The sequence below is a fragment of the Engystomops pustulosus genome, chromosome 4 (assembly GCF_040894005.1).
Source record: "Engystomops pustulosus chromosome 4, aEngPut4.maternal, whole genome shotgun sequence".
Lineage (NCBI taxonomy): Eukaryota > Metazoa > Chordata > Amphibia > Anura > Leptodactylidae > Engystomops > Engystomops pustulosus.
Window position 1 is genome coordinate 146,361,253 of NC_092414.1, and position 24,799 is coordinate 146,386,051.

The 24,799-nt window shown below is 39.3% G+C and overlaps 1 protein-coding gene across 1 annotated transcript in view; it reads right to left on the reverse strand.

The window, feature by feature from the left end:
- Nucleotides 1-262: 262 nt before the first annotated feature.
- Nucleotides 263-24,799, reverse strand: part of LOC140127381 (dual oxidase maturation factor 1-like) — a 39,478-nt gene continuing 14,941 nt past the window's right edge. Inside the window, exons 2-7 of the mRNA XM_072148001.1 lie at nucleotides 19,391-19,556; nucleotides 12,999-13,056; nucleotides 8,389-8,523; nucleotides 4,363-4,576; nucleotides 1,936-2,150; nucleotides 263-948 (exon numbers count right to left, since the gene is read on the reverse strand). Of these exons, the coding sequence (XP_072004102.1) occupies nucleotides 773-948; nucleotides 1,936-2,150; nucleotides 4,363-4,576; nucleotides 8,389-8,523; nucleotides 12,999-13,056; nucleotides 19,391-19,531 (939 nt within the window). The 5' untranslated portion in view covers nucleotides 19,532-19,556 and the 3' untranslated portion in view covers nucleotides 263-772. The remainder of the gene's footprint in view (nucleotides 949-1,935; nucleotides 2,151-4,362; nucleotides 4,577-8,388; nucleotides 8,524-12,998; nucleotides 13,057-19,390; nucleotides 19,557-24,799) is intronic.

A 24,799-nucleotide genomic window follows, 5' to 3' on the forward strand; every position in this document is an offset into this window, starting at 1 on the left:
TTTCTCCTTCATAAAATAGTTTCTGATGACTCATAATAACAGCCAGGGAATGCTGGGCCTACCTATCTACTAGGGGCACGTGCTAGGGCTAACTGCAATTAACAGTATTTTTTTACCTCAGCATTGCACCTCTAATGCCCTTCTTTTTTGTCAGTTGCAAAAGTATCAACCCTAGGTAGAAACTTAGTGCATATGAACCATTTGCGGATTTATAAAGATTGGAAAAACCCCTTTAATATTCATGGATTATTGTCTGATTTATTGAATCAGGCATAACATAGACAAAGGCAAAAAAAAGAAAAAATAAGATAAATAAAACTGCTAATTTTGAGCAGCGGTTGTGGAAAAATATCCAAATGAAATGATTCTGTTTATGTTATACAGTCTTTGTGTATCAGTTCTTGTCCTAGAAAATCAAGTAAATTCTTTCTTATATAATACGTGGCACCTGTTGTGGTGAGAATAAATTGTCAAGATTCTTTAGAGACTGGTTTGTTGTCTCTTTTTCATAGATTTTCAGATGCAATGTGAATATAGCAAGATAGTTCTTGACTACCATCTCAACTGTAGTGTTACAGAACCAGGATATGGGCTTTTCTCCAAAACCTGCTATGTTTTGGTTGAATGGATCTCCACCATAGGACTGCAGACTTCAGTTCTTGAACTTTTACCAAGCATTTATATGTCTTAAAAGGACATATAAATATGTATTCTTCCAAGTTAAATTTGAAGCCACTGGAAGATATTCATGTCCAAAGAATAGAAATGACTCTCACAACATTTGGCTAACAGTGTCAGTCTTATTGTCTTCTGTGGATGAGTCCTCTTCTTTGTGAGTTTTATTGCATAAATCATCATTGTCTTTAAAGCTGAATAAACGCCGGACAACATTAGGCCTTGTCATATGTATCGTCAACAGGATGATACTGATAATGAGGCAAAGTAAACCTAAAAAGAGAAGAAAAATGAGTAACATTAAATCATAATTGAAAAGTCATTAAGCCCCTCTGTTACTATGTAAAAACCTTACTCTTTATACAGATAAAAAATATTCTTTACATTCTTAAATGCTTAAATGCATTCATGACATGCTTCATATAATCTACGTGTGGTGGATACCGGAGGAAAGAAGTTCTTTGTGCAAAAACCATAAAGTGGATCTTTTATCTTAATTTACAATTGTTTTTGTCTTTCATAAACCATGAGCTATGACATTTACTAGCGAGTCTCTTTTATGTCATCTTTAAAAAAAAAAGTGCAACGTGTCGAGCCATACTTTAAAGAACCTCTCTGGTCCCCATCTAGAGTTGCACAGGTTACATGCAGTGTAAGGCTTCATTCACACAAATGTGTGATTTCTCCAGTCCTGTATTTCCGTGCCATAGGAATCCATCTTCATTTTCATATGTATGTGCACGTATGTCATTGTATCCATACCATATCCGTATAAAATACGGTGGGCTGGCAAATAATGGATGGCGGACTATTGATTGGCTGACAGAATGCGACTCCCACTAGTTCTGGATACTACACATGTATATGGCACCACGTATGCAACTCTTATTTTATATGTTCCCATAGACTTCTATGGGGTATACAGAAAAAAAAATGATAAAATAGGATATGCTCTATATTTTTATATACCTCGCTTCGGAAAGGTGGGCAATACGGCCATGTAAATGGATGTCCGTATTGCCCATAGTAATGAATGGGGCCATATGCTACCCATATATATGGCCGTTTTCATAGGTTTGTTTGAATGCAACCTAAGTCATTCCCCGGTAAAAACCTAACCAAAGTTGTAACAGTAGGTCAAGGTAGGTAAAAAAACCTTTGATTATTAGTAGTTCATCTGGCACATTGCATTATCGTTGTAGAGTATTAACATTCTTTCAGATATAACATTTTGAAGATATTTAGAACTAAAGAAGATACCTGTTGCAAAACTTAGCCAGAACGAAAGTCCAAACGTTGTGTGTAGAACAGTGTTGCCAAAGTGAATGTTGCATTCAGGTGCCTGTCTGACGGTTGCAAATGAGACGAGTGATACTATTATACACACTGCAGTGACAAACAGCATGTAAATTCCATAGACCAGGAATGGCATGCAGAAAAGTACATTGCTGAGAATCCATGAGCAAAATGCAGCCCTATAATAAAAGCAAAGGAAATAGTCACATTTTCAAAACCATGGAAGAGTAAGAAAATTATCTGGATCTTGTAAGATAGGTGTGTATGGTCATACTTCTCTGGATTCATCAGGAATCTCAGGCCTTCTGATATATCCAGCAAATGGCTGCTTACCATTTTATGCCACATCCTGCCTGGCATAGAAATGTGCTATTACATGCATTCAGGCCTAAATTGGAGCAGGCTATAGCAAGTGCAAGTGCTCACTCCACCGCTGGGCACTTGTTGTGAAGATGGCATGAAGGGCATAAATTATTGCAATTTCTTGTGGTGCTGGCAACAATCACAGGTGTTAACGCTGCCATTGGCTTTGATCAATTGCCATGATAACCTGGGGTCTTTATAAAACTCCAGAACCTGTCATTGCTACACATTTGTAAAAATGGCACACTTTTATAAATCTATAGCATTTTCTGGTAGGAATAATCAGACAACCTTGGGTTAAAGTATCCTAGTGGTTTAAAAAAAAGAAAATAGCCCTGCAACAGAAAATAGTGCCCAAATGTTCAAAATCCCACTTTTTGCCACTTTGCAACATATATAAAAAATATTAATGAAAAGCGATCAGCTGGTTATATAGTTTGATATAGTTTGATATAGTTTGATATAGTTTGATATACCAGTGACCCAAAGAATAAAGCAAAAATGTCATTTGGAGTGCACACTGAATGCTGTGAAAACTAAGCCCAAAACTAAATGGTGCACATGCTTTTTTTCCAATTTCACCACATTTGGAACTTTTTTACCACTTCCCAGTACATGGCATGGGATATTAAGAATCATGACCATGAATATGAAATTTGTTATGCAGAAAACAAGCACATACTTAGCTCTGTACATGGAAAAATGGAAACACAAAAACAAAAAAGGGCCAAGTCATTTTAAAGGACTACATTTAGTACAGCCACATGCCATCCAGGTTTTTGTTGCAGCACAATTTCTGTGAATATACTACACTTTACATCTGAACCATTTAACATTTAGAATTTTGAAACAAATTACACATTTTATAAATTTTCTCTATTAGTGATCATTTTATAAAATGATTTATATCTTTTTAAAAATTTTATTTAAAAAAAAAACTACATCAAAAAAACCTTCTTCTAAAACAAGTTGGAAAACCCTTTTAAAATTACATCCTCCAAAATGTCAACCACTTGTTTCCTCTATGAATAAATAGACATTTAAAATGTACCATAAATACTCAAGTATAAGTCCAGTTTTCCAGCACAAAATAATGTGCTGAAAAACCCTACTCGGTTTATTCCCTAGTCTATGAAAAAAAAACCCTCTGTATCACCTTTCCGCCGACCCTGCAGGTCCTCGTCTGTCTTCAGCTTCATCTCCGAGGCCCGCACACACCATCATGACGTCAGCCACTTGCCATCATCAAGCAGCTGACATCATGGTATATGTGATGGCCCCGTGTGGGGCTTCGGTAAAGTGAGTACAGAGGTTTTTTTTAGGCTGGGCAGGGGGCTGTTAACTATATACTCGGGGGGAAAAACTGGCTATATATGAGGGGGCAGGCACTGGCTATATACTGGGGGGCATGCACTGGCTATATACTTGGGGGAAGGCACTGGCTATATACTTGGGGCGGGCACTGGATATATACAAGTGGGCAGGCACTGCTATATACAAGTGGGCTGCTGGCTATATACTGGGAAAGGGGGCTACCGGCTATATAAGAGGGGACAGGCACTGGCTATATACAAGGGGGCTGCTGGCTATATACAAGAGGGCAGGCACTGGATATAAACTAGGGGGCTGGCTATATACCAGAGGTCAGGGGATGGCTATATATTAGGGTGCTGCTGGCTATATATTGGGAGACATGGTCTGATAGCTATATACTGGGGGAAGAGGGCTACTGGCTAGATACTATGAGCCAGGGGCTGGCTATATACCGGGGAGATGCTGATTTACCCATATTTTTGTATTAAAATTCGGTACCTCGGCTTATACTCGAGTATTTACGGTATTCAGGAAATATGGGAAATGACTGACTCATGTGGTGTATAATTTCCTCATCACACTAAAATATCCTTTGCTAAAGCTTCACCTATTAAGCAATTTGGTGTAATAATATAAAGCTGTAAAACAGAATTTAGCAATTTTGCTTGGTTTGATAACTAGTTTACTACTGTAGATTTGTAACTTAACTCTTACCACATTATTGCTGAGGAGTAGTATGTGGATAGACAGTATTGGTGATGTAGTCTACACGGGCTGTTACTGATAAACTTTTCAGCTACATATAATACAGGACTTGGAAGACCTCTCTCCAATCCTTCCCGATAATCTATATCATATTGAATCCTTGACTCCCAAGAAAACCTTTCATTGTAATTGATGGTCTCATTTAGCTGGTTCACTGGATTTCCTACAAAGGGAAAATGCAAAAGCTTTTACATTTTGGATGCATCTTTCTACTTATACAATACAATTACTACAAATGGACTAAATATAAGGAGATATATAAAACATTATTTTCCATCTCATTTACTTTGATTACCAAGTCCATTGCTAACCAGTTGCTATATAACGTTGCTAACTATATAATCTTTCTATCTAACTACTGAGTCCCTTTCTATTAGGCAAAATAGCATCTCAGTTTCTGTCCAGATGTAGTTTATTGTTAGTCGTTTCCATGGCTAGCTACCACATGAATGTCTTTATACTCTTTTTTGTTCCTTCATGTATTGTAACAATGTCACCAAAGCTGAAAGAAAAGTCTCAACTATAAAACAAAATACACAAACACGAGTTCAATTTCCATTCCTCAGGGTTTTAAACAGAATATATTTTGAGCATCGAGTGTATTCTGACCCCAGAATATGCTAAACTCCTTGATGACAAGAATTTGACCCTTCTTGAGAGGTGCATTTTCTTTGGCATTTGGGATTTGTAAGTGTATATGGGTGGGAGTTTTTCAATGTATTTATTTGTTGATAAAATGACTCATTTTTGGGAAGATATGAAATAAGATGTTAATCACTGTAATATCTAATGTTTATGATTAACTGTAAGTGTATAATGTTTGCTTTTATCAAATTTTCTAATAGCAGAGGTAAGCAGGGCTGTATCTGCCACGAGGCGGGGTGAAGTCTATCCTCAGGCAGCAGATTGTGGATTCTTGTAGGGAGCGGCGGATCCCGGCTGGTAGTACAGAGTTGCCAAATGCTGGTAAGTCTGTACTACCTGAAAAAATCAAAGACATTTTGCGCCTTTAAGGCGCCAACGTTATTGATAGAGCAGCACAGCATGACTCGCCGGTGCGCAACGCTCTGCAGGTCACAGGCCGCCGGCCTGTGTCACTATACACCATTGAGCCTATGGTGGGAGAGGAGCTTCAAAGAAGTGCCGGGGCTGAGGTAAGTACAAGGTTTTTTTTATGGGTGTCAGCTGCATATACTTGTACTAGGGGAAGGGGGCTGGCTGTGTATACTGGGGGGGGGGGGTAGGCTGTGTATACTGAGGGGGGCTGGCTGTGTATACTCCGGGGGCAGGCTGTGGATACTTGGGGGGGGGGGGGCAGGCTGTGTATACTTAGGGCCGGCTGTATAAACTTAGGGGGCAGGCTGTTTATACTGAGAGGGGCAGGCTGTGTATACTGGGGGACAGGCTGTATATACAGGAGGGAGAGGCTGTGTATCCAGGGGATAGCTGTGTATACTTTGGGGGTGGGGCAGGCTGTATATACTGAAGGGGAGATAGGCTGTGTTTACTGAGGGGGGCAACCCAACATTTTGACAATCTGGAGTTATACTTACAAAATATACCTGTTCCGACTTAAAGTATATACAAATTCAACTTAAAAACAGACCTACAGAATATGTCTTGCTCGTAACCTCAGAACTGCCTTATATTATGATTATGCTGGATTTGTTAAAGTACACCACAGTAAATTACAACGTAGCCATCTAATAACATTGGCTCCTACCAGTGGGATCCCCAATAGAGATGAGCGAACATACTCGTCCGAGCTTGATGCTCCTTCGAGCATTAGCGTACTCACAATTTTTGGCGGCCAGAAACAGAGCCAAACGCAAGCCAGGAGACTCTGAAGTACACCCAGCATCACGTGGTACACTCACATGTCGATAGCAGTGGTTGGCTGGCCTGATCAGGTGACCCTGGAATATACTAGCCTCTGCCCGCGGTGCTCGGATCATTCTCTGCCTGGATGCCATTAGGGATAGAGCTGCTGCTGGTCAGGGATAGCGTTAGGGTGCTCTATCAGATTAGTGTTAGGCAGGAGTGATTCTACAAGAACCCAACAGCCCTTGTTAGAGCTACAATAGCGTTATTTTATTAATTTTTATTTGCTTGTGGCTGGGCTTGCTGCCACTAGTAGTGCAGCTGCTACCATGTTGTGACGAATTTGCAGGGAGACTTGCGAACGTTATTTTTGGCTCTTAGTGACACACATATCCATATCCAAACAGCTAAGTGGGACAATTTATTGGGGTTTGATTGAATTAGGCACAAAAAAAAAATATTTTCTCTTAATTTTTTTTTGGGGTGGGAAATCTCCGTTATAACAATCAAATTTTGTCTACTGTAGTTGAACGGTTGTGCCTGCTACTGTTTAGCAAGCTAGTCTCCAGAAATCCCAATCCACATTCTCTCTGCTGGTGAAGCGTACTGTACGTCCGTCCTTATTAAACGTTCAGCGTGTATGGGCAGAAGAAGAGGAGTTGGAGGAGGAGGAGGAAATGGAGAGTCAGGCCAGTGAGGGGAGTGAATTCTTGGGCGTTGGGACGCATATGGCAGATTTCATGCTAGGCTGCCTATCCCGTGACCCTCCCGTTCGAATAATTTTTTCCAGCACCGATTGGTATTCACTCTCATGGACCCACGATACAAGCAAAATCTTTCCACTCTCATCCCTGTACAGGAAAGGAGTGTGAGAGTGCATGAATACCAGCAGGCCCTGGTGCACAAGCTAAAACATCTTTCCCATCTGACAACGGTAGCGGCAGAGGGCGTACTTCTGCGGGACAAGTAGCGAGGGAGAGTAGGCGAGCAGGTAGCTTGTCCAGCACTGGCAGGGATACGCTTTACAAGGCCTTCGCCAGTTTTATGTCACCCCAGCAAGACACTGTTACCTGTCCCCAGTCTCAGCAGAGTAGGGGTGATCTTTACAGAAAGATGGTGAGGGAGTATGTAGCTGACCATACCATCATCCTAAATGATCAGACAGCTCCCTAGAACTACTGGGTTTCAAAGCTGGACATCTGGCCCCAACTGGCGCTGTACACCTTAGAGGTTCTTGCCTGCCCTGTCACTAGCGTGTAGTCAGAGCAGGTTTTCAGTGCAGCTGGTGGCATCATCACGATAAGCGTACACGCCTGTCGACTGACAGCGCTGACAGGCCAACGCTTTTCAAGATGAATCAAGCATGGATTTCTCATGATTTCCATTCCCCACCAGGTGAAAGCAGCTCAACCTGAATAATTCTCATGTATGCGCTCCTCCTCCACCTCATTCTCCTCCTTCTCCTCCTCTTTGTACACTAAAGCAGAGGCAACTGGCTATTTTTTGCCAGGGCCAACTGGCTCTAGCTATAGTACTGTATGTATTACATTTTTATGGAGGGCCACATTCGCGGTCCTCAGTATTGCAAATGTTTTGGGAGTGCCACATACAGGTACTCTATGTATTTAATTTTTATGGAAGGCCACCTACCAGGTCCTTTGTTTTGAAAACTTTTTTGGACTGCCACATACAGCCACTACCCAAATTTAATTGTCTCCATAGCTGCCTCTACACATTATCTCCATAGCAGCCTCCACACATTGTCATAGCTGCCACCACACGTTGTCTCCCTGTCTCCCTGTGCAGAGCCTTGGTCCCCTTGAAAAATGCTCGTGTCTCCCATTGACTTCAATGGGGTTCGTTATTCAAAACGAGCACTCGAGCATCAGAAAAAGTTTGACCCGAATAACAAGCACTCAAGCATTTTAGTGCTCGCTCATCTCTAATCCCCAACAATAATGAGAATATATTTCCCCACTGTGTGAATAATGCAGTAGTGCTCCTGTGTGACCACAACTCCTTTTTTAAGTGTTATAGAAACTGTACTTGCCTTTTTCTATCAATCCCATAGAAGGGAATGGAGTAGTGTAATATAAATTAACATGGGAATATATACACCTCTTGCGTAGACATGAATTAAAAGAAAACAATTACCTGCTAGGGTTATGTTTACACCCCGTAAGCCAATCCACAATCCAATACTGGCATTCACCATGGAATTGCTGAATGATTTGTAAACTGTAGTCGTGTTTATAGTTCCAACTTCCCAATCACGCGTAAAATTAACAGCTGTAAATAACATTAAAGTAGACCAGTCAATAGGTAAAACATAACATCAGTAGTTTGAAGTATTCTTTGTTTTAAATTCCAATTTTATCCATATTATTTTAAATAAAACTACAAGAGAATGGAACATCTTAGCCCAAGCCTATTGTCGACATTCAACACTTTTGACTGGTAGATAGCAAACATCTATTTCAAATCCTGTACAATCCCTTTAATAAGTTACCCTATTAAAAAATGTATAATGAGAACCTTGGAAAATTTGATAAGCTTGCATATTGTATATAACTAAAGATGGACGAATTTATCTTAATTCAATTCGACCCGGTTCAATGAACCGAATCGATTCATAATCAATCACGGCATGTGACCGAACTATACGTCGCATGGCTGGTGCATGGAGAGGGCTCATGGGCTGAGCCCTCTCCATAGCTGGTAAGTCTTTGCTGCATATTGCAGCAAAGGCTTACCGGTAACACCAGCAGTCGGTGCTATGAGCACCACCATCTTGCTGATGATCGTTGTTCCCCGTGACGTCATCGGGGAGCAGCGATCCGTCGCCGGGTGTCATGTGTGCCGCCACCTTGCCGAGGGTCGTCTCTCCCCGTGACATCATTGGGGAGCAGCGATCCATTGCCATGACAACCTTGGGTCTTCCGAAGTCCCTCAGTTTAATCCCTTCATTACAATATCAGCACATTGTAATGAATGAGGAAGGAAATCCCCATATACTGCCATACTATAGTATGGCTTTATACGATAGGATTGATCAGACAACTTAGGGTTAAAGTACCCTAGGGCGTCTGAAAATTAGTAATAATAAAAATAAAAAAAAGTTAACAAAAATTATAATAAAAAAACCTAAAAATTCTAATCACCCCCCCTTTCCCTATAACTGATATACAAATAAATAAACAGTAAAAATCATAAATGACACCACCCACACAGCTGCACAGCTGAGGCCTACTGCCATATAGTAAGGAACACTACCAACATAGGGTGAGGAACACTACCATTATACAGTGAGGAATACTACCCCCACACAGTGACGAACACTACCGTAATACAGTGAGGGACACTACCGCCATACATTGAGGGGCACTAGCCCCATACAGTGAGGAACACTACCGCCATACAGTGAGGAACACAACCACCATACAGTGAGGAACACTACCGTCATACAGTGAGGGACACTACCGCCACACAGTGAGGGACACTACCGCCATACAGTGAGGAACACTACCCCCACACAGTGAGGGACACTACCGCCATACAGTGAGGAACACTACCTCCATACACTGAGGGACACTACCCCCATACAGTGAGGACCACTGCCCCCATACAGTGAGGAACACTACCCCCATACAGTGACGAATATTACCGCCATACAGTGAGGAACACTGCCGCCATACAGTGAGGAGCACTACCGCCATACAGTGAGGAACACTACCGCCATACAGTGAGAGACACTACCCCCATACAGTGAGGAACACTACCACCATACAGTGAGGGACACTACCCCCATACAGTGTGGAACACAACCGCCATACAGTGAGGAACACAACCACCATACAGTGAGGGACACTACCAGTACACAATGAAGAATACAGCCTTGCAGTGAGGAACACTACCCATACAGTGAGGAACACTACTCCCATACAGGGAGGAAGAATACGGCCATACAGTGAGGGACACTACCCCCATACAGTGAGGAATACTTCCTCCATACAGTGAAGAATACAGCCATACAGTGAGGAACACTACTGCCATACAGTAAGAGACACTACCACCATACATTGAGGGACACTACCCCCATACAGTGAAGAACACTACGACCATACAGCGAGGAACAATACGGCCTTACAGTGAGGAACACTACCGCCATACAGTGAAGAATACAGCCAAACAGTGATGAACACTACCTCCATACAGTGAGGAACACTACCGCCATACAGTGAGGGACACTACCTATATACAGTGTAGAATAAAGCCATACAGTGAGGAATACTACCGCCATACAGTGAGGAGCACTACCCCCTTACATTGAGGAATACTACCCCCATACAGTGAGGAATACTACCACCATACAGTGAGGAACACTATCGCCATGCAGTGAAGAATACAGCCATACATTGAAGAACACTACCACCATACAGTGAGGGACACTACCCCCATACAGTGAGGAACACTACGACCATACAGCGAAGAACAATAAGGCCTTACAGTGAGGAACATTACCGCCATACAGTGAAGAATACAGCCATACAGTGATGAACACTACCTCCATACAGTGAGGAACACTACCTCCATACAGTGAGGAACACTACCGCCATACAGTGTGAGACACTACCCCCTTACATTGAGGAATACTACCCCCATACAGTGAGGAATACTACCACCATACAGTGAGGAACACTATCGCCATACAGTGAAGAATACAGCCATACATTGAGGAACACTACATCCATACATTGAGGAACACTACCGCCATACATTGAGGAACACTACCGCTATACAGTGAAGAACACTACCTCCATACAGTGAGGGACACTACCCCCATACAGTGAGGAACACTACTGCCATGTTCCTTTCTTCTTCCCAGAGTTCTCATCCCCATGTAACATGTGTTGCTCGCTGCCATTTTGCTAATAAAGGGGAAAAAAAAATTTGAAATTCGTTCACACAAATCACCGTAAACGTTGCATTTGTGACGAATCAAAGTTTTCCTGACTTTTGGACTGCAGTTATAAGGAGTGTTACAAATAATTTTAAGAAGAAGCATGTTCTCAATACAGCCTCCGATAGTTGCAAAAGTCCATAAAATCTTGATAGCACGTTACTCCACCTATGGCAGTTGTGAAATTACCTGTATGTCCTGAACTATGAAGTGGGTGACATTGTACAGTACTAACATACACCCATGCTTCACTTATCACAAGGCTATTTTGGGAAATGACATGGTAATTTCTGTAAGTCGTTGTCCTCTTTTTCTCTGTGCTAATGAGAAAGTCCCAAAGCCATACATTCTACAGATGTGTCTTATTTTCCTTCAATAGTGGATTATAATATGGGTGATTTGGAAAGAAACCCAGGGCCTACATCTTCTGCGGAGCCAACGGCCACCTAAACTGGCTATAAAGTTTTATAATGCACTATATCATTATCATACTTTAACACCACAAAGAAGAGGAAACAAAAACCAAAATTTAAAATGAATAAAATTACATTTATTAGATCAAATAAAACAAATCCATTAAAAAAAACATCATACACAGAAAAGTCCACCAATGATCAAAATAGCTAAATATACATAACAAATAAATCAACGTAACCTGTATAGAGGTATGGAAGGTCTAGTCCTCAGAACAAGTGAAAATATTTGCTTACAAACAAGTATTGCACATCACCCAGAAGAATAACAGAGGACAAGGGACACATACACAGGCATATACAGACCAAAAATGGTCGCCTTGTCAGAAATTTACCCCAGCAATACCCCTGACAAGCAAGGCAAAATACTTGTCATGTTGTATCCATATTCGGTCTGTACATATCTGTATATGTGTCCCTTATCCTCTGTTATTCCGGGCTATTTTGGCTATTGGTGGACCTTTTCTGTGTATGTTGTCATTTAAATGGATTAGTTTTAATTGATTTAATAAAGTGTTATTTTATGTTTTCTACATTTTGTTTTTTGTTGCCTCTTTTTTTGTGGTGTTATTTGATTTTGGAAAAAATCAGTTTGGTCCGGTGAGAGTACATTGTGTCCATGCTCCCTATTACTTGTATTGGTGTTCATTATTATACTTTACCTACATGCCCTGATTTCTTTACATGACCAAAGACTCCCAGCAGCTTTCACCCCTGCAATCAGACTTGTTTCCCTTAACCCATGGGTTTGTACATTCCTTTAAGCAGATGTGTAATTCTGAAGTGTCAAACTATGTAATACCCTGTACACTATTTTTTTGGTGTTCAAAGCTTGAAGAAGTCCAAATCCTGTTGCACAGTTAGGATATTGTGAATATAGGGTTGGGGAACACAGCAAATATACTATAGCTTCCTGTCTGTGTTCTCCGATGGACAGGGCCTGGCTTAGAATTTATCCAACCGCCGGTATATCTGGTGCATAGCACATTGTTGGAGAAATTACCCCCACTGAGGCTAGACAGCTACTTGTAATGTCTGCCAGAAATATTATTAATAAAAATATATCCAGAGTCTATTTATTATTATTAAAATTATTATGTGTACTATTTCTAAACTATTATGTTTGATCATTTTTAATATTATATTATTTATAATGTTACATGTTGTACATAGTCTATAGCAGTAAGGGTATTTAACTACAACCAAGCTACTAGAAATCAGCTGTCAAAAGATGTAGGTATAGAGAGACACATTACAATAAACAATGAAGTAAAGTTCAGTCTATTTATTGTCACTTTATGTCAGCAAATTCTTATATCTAAAACACTTACCTATTATGACAGCACCGATATACAGGCTGGTAAGCATCCTCACCAACCAGAACGTTCTCTGGAAATAGAAAATGATATGTCACAATATGTCTCTTTGATTTTCATTGATTATATAACAACTTTTATATTTTTAGAAAGATTTTTTAATCCTCCCAGATTAGAGATAATAAGGTAATAGCTATCACACAGTAGGGAACATATATATAAATTATTTAAAAGTGAGATAATGTATGCACACGACCAAGTGGTCTTTTATGTTCTGCATATACAGCTGTATTCTGGCCGTAAATACGGGACGCATTACAACCGTATTTCAATGTATGCCACCGTATCCGTATAAAAAATGATGGGCTGGCAAATGGTGGATGGCTGACTATTGGCTGGCTGACAGAATGCAGCTCCCACTGGTTCTGGTTACTGCATTATTATTCTGTTGGGTTATGGTACAATAATTTTTTCAGACTGTGATACTGTTGTACTTTATTCTAGAGCAGTGATGGCGAACCTTTTCAAGACCGAGTGCCCAAACTACAGCCAAAATCCAAGTTTTACCGTGAAGTGCCAACTTGGAATTTTAAGTAGTAACTTATTGCTACCTGTTCTTCCACATCTTTCATTTGTATTGGCCTTTCCTCTCTGTAGATGAAGAATAATTGGTCAAGCAGGATGACCTCCAAAGACATTGCAGTTCTTTCAACAGTTCTAAGTTTTCCCGCAGTTCTAAACAGCCAATCTAATGTCGCTGTAAAATAGCGCTGAGAGCAGCATTTCTTAAGTTTCCTGGGACTGCAAGATTTGGTGGATTTGATCCATATTCTGACCTTGGGTGATGGCCCGAGTGCCCACAGAAATGGCTCTGAGTGCCACCTCTGGCACCCGTGCCATAGGTTCGCCACCACTGTTCTAGAGTATAGTTGATATAGTGATAACAAATTAAAGTCCTCTTATCAAGAGTTAAGGAAAAATAGTTAAATTCAAATCACCATAATTCCTGGAAAATAATTATCTCAATATTTACATATGAAAGTAGCCATACAAATATAAAAATAATATCCCCAAAACTATATTAAAGGAAAAAATATAACACAAAGAGCCTACAATAAAAAAAACAAGACAATACCTACAAGCATGAATATACAGACTGCATATTATATCAAGGATGAAACAATTGAATTTTTTGTGTACACACACTGTGTACAATTTTTAAAAGCTTAACCCCTTGCCTCCAAAGCTAGTTTTCATCTTCATAACCAGGCCCGATTTTTAGAATTACTTTGTAATGCTTTAACATATCCAGATGATTTTGAGACACAATGTAATTCATGTTAGCCGATTACCTTTAGGGTTTCTTTCTGAAACGATAATTTGGCAAAAATTCTGAAAATTCTCAATTTTTAAAGTTTGAAATGTTCGGCTTTCGAGGCAGATAGAAATACTACCCAAATAGCCTGATAACTTACATTTCCGAAATGTCTGCTTTACATTGGGAGGTTTTTTTATATGTCCTCTCCTTTTTATAGGATGTTATCAGAACTTTAGGTGTGATATTTCTCATTTTAGTGAAAATTGCCAAGTCTCACGTTTTGAGGGCCAACCAATTTTTCACAAGTGTAACAATACCCCATAAGTGCTGGCAATTTGCTGTATCGGTGCACTGCCAGGCATGGAATGAAAACAGTGACATCCAGAGTAGATATGTATTATCACATTGTACAGGCTACAACATTTTTATTTTCTTTGGTAATGCAAAAATATGAGAGCTTATTTTATGCAGGATGAGAGTAGCTGTGGGGGCTGTATAGCTTATTTATGAGATTTTATTAACTATTTCATGGTGTACACAAACCAAATCAATATTTGTTTGGATATTTAGCATTGTAATATGTTATTTTTATTCTATTACCTCATTTATATAGTTTTTCTTATCTTTGCCCAATTTTCATGAACAAAAACAATAAAAGGAGAAAATCACATTTATTTTTTGTGGCATAACTTCTGTATTTTTTGTTGACAGAGCTGTTTAAGGGTTTATTTTTTTAATAGAATTGTTCTATTTAGTGGTATCATTTTTGGGAACGTTTGATTTTTTTTAAAACATTTTTTGTGAGGGTAATTTTATATTTATGGCATTCACTGTGTGGGTTTAATATAACTTTAGATTTATTGTACACATTGGGGGCTTATGTAGGTTTTTTTTGTGTTTTTCTTTCTTTTTTTAAATATTTTATTATCAAAGTTTTTTTAACTGTTTTTGACTATTTTTTCAGACTTGGGCTTGAAAAAGGGTTAATATGGTCTTTTGTTCAACCCTTACACAATGCATTACAATTGTAATACAGTGTGTTATGTAACTACCTGAGCATGCTCAGTTAGTAACAGCTTGGAGGTGGGTCCAGGTGTGCAGCGCACTCGTATGAATTAATAATAAGATTATACATAATAATCACTACTGATATATTGTCTAAAAGAAGCATTTATTTCTATGTTTGCCAACTATGTTTTAAATCTTGTGTTCCACTGTAATAATACCCTTGAGTATATGAAGTTTTATACTATGTTCTTAGATCTGACGAAGGAGGGAGTCCACCTCCGCAATGCATCAATCAAATTAATAAAATACGTTTTAAGTAGCAAAATAACCGTGTGGACCCCTTCCATACCATCCACATTACCTATTATCGATGGGCGCCGTTTCTGGTCAAATCTTCCTGGCGTTATCCATAAATAGCCCCAGGCACTTGTCAGACCATGGGACTGCCACAGGAAAGATTGGATGCGCTCCCCAACGGAAACTTGCTGAGTCCCTTTACAAACCTTGGCATGTAAAGGGTTTACACCTGCGATAGAAGTCGTCTCCTATCATGGGTGTCAGCTGACAGGTGACGCCCACAGCTTCTGGCGCCGGCTTCGCTTGAGAGCCGATGCCAGAAGCTGTGTAGTACTAGGTAGCTCAGCCATCACATGGCCCCAATAACGAAAAAGTTTACATTTTATAGCCTGCAAAAGGGGCCAATGAGGAAACTAAAATCCTGGCAGCTGCAGGGTACTCCTTCCCTTCTGCATCTCACAGTGCGCCCATAAAGTAAGGCCACATGTCGGGGGTCTCTGTACTCGGGAGAAATTGTATAACAAATTGTAAGGTGGGTTTTCTCTTTTTATCTGTTGGAAAAATAATTTGACCAATCTAAATTTCACCTCCATTTTGATTCAATTACTACCCTGTTTCCCCAAAAATAAGACAGTGTCTTATATTAAATTTTGTCACTAGGTCTTATTTTCAGGGGATGTCTTATTTTTCCATGAACAAGAATTTACATTTATCGTTGAACAAAAAATCAACTTCTCTAACATCCTTATGAATCAAAATTTTTTCAATTTTTGCCAAATATCATTTTTTTTCATAAACAAATGCAAGACATATCATACAATTTTTTTCAACTACATGAAGTGCAGTGTGCCTCCAGAAAACAATCTCAAAATCACCTGGATATGTTAACCACTTTTAGTGACACATGTCAGAGTTTAAAAATTGAAGGCGTGTCAAGAATGTGCAAAATGCCCAAGTTGTTAAGGGGTTAAATTTGTGGTTATTTGTAAATAGCTTGAGAAAATATGACTTTCCAAATAAGACTGTGTGCATACGCAGCCTTTTACTGGATTTTGAGACAAACAGCTAATATATATCAAAACTGTTTGGCATAAGACACATTTCCTTATGGAGAATTTATTAAAGGAAATCTAGCACCGGAATGAAGGATTGTGAACCAAACACACTGATATACTAGTGTGTGCACTCTCTGGCATGATCTGCTCTTCTTATGTCCTGGATTTGACAAAAAAAGACTTTTAAAAGTATGCAAAGGAACCTGAGGGGATCCATGCTCCAAAGATGTTAATGGAGCCGGAAGCCTCACGGGCTCATTTGCATACTTTAAAAGCCTTTTTTCTTAAAAACACGGGCATAAAAAGCTAAAAGAAGAGCAGGTCCTGCCAGAGAGGGCACACAACAGAATGTCAGTGTACTTGGTTCACAATCCTTTATCTTGGTGGTAGATTTCCTTTAACCCCTTCCCGACATTTGACGTACTATTACTGCATGGCGGGAGGTGCGTTCCCGCAAAATGCGGTAATAGTACGTCATGCTTCTGGCGCCGGCTCCAGAACGGAGCCCGCGCCAGAAGCTGCGGGTGTCGGCTATGTATTATAGCCGACACCCGCCTCTAACACCCGCGATCGGAGATTTCTCCGATCGCGGGTGTTAACCCCTGACAGGGGGCATTTGAGAAGAATCGGACCCCCCCGCAGCGCTTACCGGGGGGGTCCGCTGCTCCGATCGCAGCCACGGGACTGCCGGTGCCCGGGGCTGCGCGATCCTCTTCTGTGAGCTGGGTCCGTGCCTTCTGGCAGGACCCGGCTGTAACACACTGAGCATGCGCAGCATGCTCAGTGTGTTACATTACACAGTGTAATACATCTGTATTACACTGTGTAATGTGAAGAAGAGCTTGAACAAGTGATCAGTGGATCACTTGTTCAAGCTAACCTGTAAAAGTTAATAAAAAAAGTTAAAAACACTACATAAAATCATTTTTTAATAAAAAGAATTAATTAAATAAAGTTAAAGTCCCCTAAACACAAATATTCCCTATACACATGCAATAAAGTGAAAAAACCACAAAATCGCCAAAAACCCCCACATATTTGGTATCGCCGCGTCCGTAACAATCCGTACAATAACTCAGAAACATTATTGGACCCGCTAGGTGAACGCCGTAAAAACAAAACCCGTAAAACACGCCAAAAATGTAAATTTTTCATAAAATCTCTACACAAAAATGTTCTAAAAAGTGATCAAAAAAAGTTATGTGCGCCAAAATGATACCACTAAAAAGAACAACTCAACTCGTAAAGAATAAGCCCAAAACTAGCTCTGTCAACCAAAAACTATTAAAGTTACGTCTCCGAAAAGATGGCGATGCAAAAACAAATGAGATTTCCTCTATATTAGTTTTTATCCAGTAAAATTGTAAAAATAAATGAAAAACTGTATAAATGAGGTATCACCGTAATCGTAGTGACCTATAGAATAAAGATAATATAGTATTTTTAGTGTACGGTGTACGACCCCCAAAAAATACGAAAAAAAAGTAAACCAAAATTGACAATTTTCTTTTCACCCATACATTCAAGAGTTAATAAAATCTCATCAATAAGCTAATGACCCACGAAAATGAATTATTTGTAAAGTGCATCTCATGTCGCAAAAAATAAGCCCTTATATGTCCAAATTGCCAAAAAAATAAAGATTGTATAGCCAATAAAAAGTGACAATGCATAATCTGCTCTGAATGGCGCAGCTCCCCTTCGATGCCCTGGTGTGTGCCCATACAGCAGGTTACCACCACATTTGGGGTATTGTTATACGCGGGAGGGATTGGGTATCAAATTTTGTGGAGCGTTTTGCTATTTTATCCACTGAGAATTTGTTAATTTTTTTAAAAACACATTAATTTAGGCAAAAAAATTTACTTTCAAAATTGTATGCGATTTTGTTTTAACCCCTGTAAAATAATAAAAGGGTTAATAAACTTCATAAAAGTTGTTTTACGTACGTTGAGGGGTGTAGTTTCTATAATGGGGTAATTTATGGGGTTTTACTTTTATTTAGGCCTCTCAAAGTGATTTAAAACCTGAGCAGGTCCCTCAATAGCAGGATTTTGCGTTTTTTATGAAAATGTGAAAAATCGCACCTAACGTTCAAAGGCCCATAACATCCTACAAAAATAAGAGGATGCCTAAAAAACCATGTCCACATAAATTAGACATTTAGTGAATGTTAGTTATTACATTTTTTTGCAGTTATTACTATGTATGGAAAAAGTAGAACATTTTGAAGTTCGAAAATCAAGAATTTTTCCAAATTTTCACCAAACATCTGATTTTCTCATAAATAAATGCAAAACAAAACACCAAAATTTTTCAACTAACATGAAGTACAAAGCGTCACGAGAAAACAATTTTAAAATCACTTGTATATGTTAAAGCGTTTCGAAGTTATAACCATTTATAGTGACACAGGGCAGATTTGAAAGAATGGGCCATGTCAGGAAGGTGAAAAGTGGCTTCAGCGTTAAGGGGTTAAAGGAATTAATTTCTTGTCAAAGTCTTTCTATCTTCAAACACCACGTATGAACAATTGTTTCCAAATGCAGATAATATGCATTACAAATGCTGCGTGTCAACATATCCTGAATGTAGTATCTGATGGGTTGGAGTTTATTATGTCATATATTCCATAACATGCAAAACTTTGAGATAGGGCTTTATAATATACAGAACACAATACATAATGTTTTATTGTAAAGACCTTTCTATGAAATTAATATTCTCACCAGTTTTCCTCGGATCCCAGGCAATATGATGATAAATGTGGCAGCAGTAACCAGACATATTATTATAATCTGAACGATTATGGTGTCAAATAGGAATGGAGTTCTCCATAGGGTATAAAATGGGAAAACAGCTGTTTGCATGATTATCTTCTATTGTCCAGGAAACCTAAAACAGAAAAGTATAAAAAAGAAATCAAACACAAATAATATATTCCTTGGAAGAATACAGCATGTACTGTACTATGACAGCCTAAGAAGAAAAACAGGAAAGCCATTAGTATTCACTATTTAGCACTGCTTATGCACATAGCACTGCTTCATTCTTATAGCTCATCTGTGCTACAGAACAATCAGTATTATGTTTAGACATGTTAGCTGGGGCACCATTGTTTTATTCAGCTGCATTGCCTTTTTTTAGAGTAATTGTTGACATTCTTCACTAACCCTAAAAATGAGCCAAAGAAAACTGGACTTTAAGGTCATGGGCAAGCCATTTGTCTAAAGCTCCAACTGTGATGAATTCTAATAAAGTGACCATTCTTTGCCATCTTTTGTATTCTTTAAAACAGTCTGACCGGAGCTCCTTGTGTGTCCTTTTATATATCCTTTGATAAATCGACGATTTCACTCTTTTCCCAACTATGTTCCAAATTCTTCAGTACACTTCCACACAAACGGTATTTGGATGGGAATAGATCGCTATTCAGACGGTTTTAAGCTGCGTTTTCTTGCATCCTGTAGCCAAATAGTGTACAGCTACTATAGAAGAGATTAAGCAGCAGATAGGGTAGTATGTTCAAATATATGGAGTTTATTTTATTAAAACATACTCACAAAATAGAATAAAATCATGCGCATATAAAATCCACCATGTGTACGCCAGACTCGCTAGTTCGCCCAGCGAGTCTAGCGTCCACATGGTGGATTTTATATGCGCATGATTTTAATCTATTTTGTGAGTTTGTTTTAAGAAAATAAATTCCATATACAGGCAGTCCCCGGGTTACTTACAAGATAGGGTCTCTAGGTTTTGTTCTTAAGTTGAGTTTGTATGTAAGTTGGAACTGTATATTTTATCATTGTAATCCCAGACAGAACTTTTTTGATCTCTGTGACAATTGGATTTTAAAAATGTTGGGTTGTCATAACAATCAAAATTAACAATAAAGCTTCATTACAGACACATTTGATAACTGTTTCAGCTGATCACTGTAGCCTGGGACTAAAGTACAATAAATTACCAATATCCAGAGGTCCGTTTGTAACTAGGGGTCGTATGTAAGTCGAGTGTTCTTAAGTAGGGGACCGTCTGTATTTGAACATACTACCCTATCTGCTGCTTAATCTCTTCTATAGTAGCTGTACACTATTTGGCTACAGGATGCAAGAAAACGCTGCTTAAAACTGTCTGAATAGAGATCTATTCCCATCCAGATACCGTTTGTGTGGAAGTGTACTGAAGAATTTGGAACATAGTTGGGAAAAGAGTGAAATCGTCGATTTATCAAAGGATATATAAAAGGTCACACAAGGAGCTCCGGTCAGACTGTTTTATTTTTACTAATTGCTAGATGTGGGATCCATCTGTGACTGTTTGGCAGCTCCTATAGGGGATAGTGTGCATCACAAAAACACTTTTTCTTTTGTATTATTTCACTGAAGATAAAGTGCAGGAGTCCCGACTGTCATGTCACTGGGACACAGCCCACAAGCGGCTCAGACCTGCCATAACTCTTCAGCTGAGGCTGAACAAAGAATGTTTTTAGGTAGGTCGAATGAGGATAAGTACAAGACTACTGTATAAGAAACCCAAGATCTTTAATTAGTAAAACAGTAAAAATTTCACATAGAACTTTTGACTTATAGCTGAAGGACTGATCCACAGGTTTGGCAGGTTGACAATGGAACTGGCTAACTAACTAGTGTTTTAGTCCCCGAGCTGAGACTTTGGGATGTCCGGGTTTGCAACTTTATGGTCTTTACTGTACTGCTTGAATTGATCTGTTCTATTGGTCTCCAGTGGTAATTTTTGCACATTTGCATTACTTTTCAATATAGTGATATGACACTGTGCAAGTTGTAAATCAGGCTTCTAGGTATGCTAAACATTTCTAGTGCCACTCTGGGTCACTACTTAATAATCTATGCAATTAATAATAATTAAGAATTCTTAGAGGTAACATATTACTTCCTTATTCTTTGTCTTGGTTCAATATACCCTGAGATACCAATATACCACGGATCAAAATTAGAGAACACTTTCAGATACCTACAAGTTATTGGTGTTAATCTGGCACCTGTTGCAAATTTACTTAAAGGGATATTTTCATCTGGCCATTCACATTCAGTTTCATTAATCTGCCAAATATGAACATTTCTTCAATTGGATGTTATTTAAAAAATGTTCCTGTGTGAAGATATTTTCTCATAAATGTAGCAATGTTGTCCCTTAGAAACGAGATTACGACCACCTCACACTTTGGCAGCAATAGCCAGACATGCGCTATTGAGTCCTGCCCGACCACCTAGCTTCAGCGTTCATTACTACAGGACGGCTGTAGGATATGCAGTAACTCCCGGGCATTTCATATACAAAAACTTTTTGTTTCTTTGTGCAATCCCTCCAGCAGAGGTGGCCATATCCAGGGACACAGTCTTGTTTCTAAGGGACCATATGACTACTTTTATGAGAAATTATCTTCACATGGGAACATTTTTTTACATAACATCTAATTGAAGAAATATTTATATATGGCAGAATAATGAAACTGAATGTGAATGCCCAGACGAGAATACCCCTTTAATTATCTGACAAACCCTATTTAACTGCCAGCCAAACATTCCAGTTTTCACTGACTTAGCAAAATGGTGTACCGTTCCAAAGTGATTGAAATCCGCTGTAAGCAGATTGTCCAGATGAAGGCCAAAGGGGTTATCCAATCAGCCAAAGCAACAGAAGTTGGTCTTTCCAAGTCTGTGATTTCTAGAATATTGCATCTTTGCATCACAAACTCATTCATATACCTCAAGAAGGCTGGTTGCTCTCAAAATACAAATGCAAGAGAGGACAGGATAATGCAGAGAAGCTCTATGGGTAAATGTTTCAACACTGCAGCTAGCATTGTTTGCTAGTTCAGCAATGACCAGGGTAAGGATATGTCTCATTGTATGGTTTCTTAATGTCTAAAAGCATTTAAACTGAAAGTCCACTCTGCAGTTACTAAACCTCTCATTTGCAGAAAGAATCCAAAGGCTAGACTCACCTATGCACCTCTCCACAGCTCATTTTAGTTATGAGAACAAGTTTAATTTATCTGGATCTGATGGGAAACATTATCATTGTCGAGAAAGTTGGGAAATGCTTGAAGCAAAGTGTGTAAAGAAGTCAATAAGGTGGTGGGGGAAGTGTCATTATTTGGTGAATGTTTTCTGCAGCAGGAGTTCTCTCCTCTCATACAGCCACTTGGCAGAGTAAATGCAAGTGTGTATCAGAACCTTCTTCAACAACACATGGTTACTTCCTTGCATTTTTCACTCAATCAGCCAGAAGTTTTCATGCAGGACAATGTCCCCTATCTCACAGCAAAATGGGTAAAGCAGTTCATAGAAAGAGAAAACAATGAAATTGCCAGCACAGTCCTGATCTACAGCCAATAGAAAACCTCTGGAAAATCTTTGGTGACAAAGTTATGGCCAAAAAACCCACAGCAATCACAGAACTGTATAAAAGTCTGGAAGAAGAGTGGAGGAAAATCCCAGCAGAGCAGTATGAGAGACTAGTGATGTCCTGTGGCCGCAGAAGTGCTGAAGTCATTCAGTGCAAGGCAAAGGCCTGTGCACTTCCTACTGATTGGCGCCTGTTGTATCCTTTAGAAAATGTAATTATAATCTCTCTCTGATGAAGTCACTGTTGTTCTCCAATTTTGATCATCATGTTTGTTTGTTTGCAAAATGAAGGTTTTGTGTCGATAATTTGGTAATTTTGTAAAACAATGTTTAATGTGGAGCATGGCATACCTCTTACAAAAACTTGTTCAAATATTGATCAAAGGTCAAATAAACAATGATTACATTATTTTTGAAAAGATTAAGATATCATACATTGTTCTCTAATTTTGATCTCCAATGTACACTCATCATCTACTGATAATGTATCAAACATGGCAGATAAATTACTTGTGCTATTTATGGAGTCATTACTGAAGCGACAAATATAAATTCTTCTCCCATTAGCTGACTAACAATGTTTATGCCTTCTTTCCCAGATTTAGTTATTCTCCTGTTTGACCAATTAAGCCACGCCTGTGGGTGTCAGCACGTTTAATAGATAGTTGTCTCAGTTAAAAATGCTTAAGGGTGTTTTGTAGGTAGAGCGCATGGTTGCACCTGTTCTAGGTATACATGGATTATTGCAGACACATTTCCTGTGATGTTGATTAAGTAATGTAACTTTCTTGTTTATAATTATCTTCAGTAAACACCCTAAATTCATTAGTATCACATGATAGAGATAACGAAAACCTCCCAGGGCTGTTTTGGTTAAGATAATAAAACTGACAACATGTTTTGCCATTTCACATAAAGCAAAAAAACTGGGGACACACAAGTAAATTGTACAGATTTACAGTTGCCGCAGAGTGAAGTGGATGGGGCTTAATTCCCATTTTTAAGGAATTTGCTCAAATTATGAGGATTTCCTCTGCAGACTAGCTCTAGTACCCAGTTTTGCCCAGGTTCTCTGTGGAGGATTCGGGTCCGGCCGGGATTCACTAAGGCAGTTCCTCCGATGTCCACCAGGTGTCGCTGCTGTGCTGAAGAGCATCGAAACACACTGGAGTTCACCAAGCCATCCTGGATGAAGGTAAGCGCGTGTCGAGCGACACTTTTTTTTAAAAAATGCGGCGGTTTTTCCGAATCCGTCAGGTTTTTTTACGGCCACTCCCCCCGAATTCCATCGTGTGCACGCCTGCGCCGATGCGCCACAATCCGATCCCGTGCGCCAAAATCCCGGGGCAATATAGGGAAAATCGGTGTAAAACGGAAAAAATTCGGGTAACCCATCGCAAAAACACGAATCGGGCCCTTAGTAAATGACCCCCAATGTTTTTCATAAAATCCAAATAAATTAACTCCTTAGCGCTCCTCGCCATACTATTGTATGGAGTGCTGTGAATGTGCTCCATGCAGTAATAGAATGTCAAGGATTCTATGCAGATCATTACTGCAGCTGAAGCTGCATTAGGAAACATGAGGTATAGTAAACATCCCCATATAAAACATGAAGTCGAAACAAGTGTTAACCTGTTAAATGCTTGCAGGGGGTCTTTCCATCCAATAATTACTATGGTATCTCCAGGGTCTGATTTAATACCCCAGTGCTGTCCGTAGTAAATAACAGACACTGGGGCA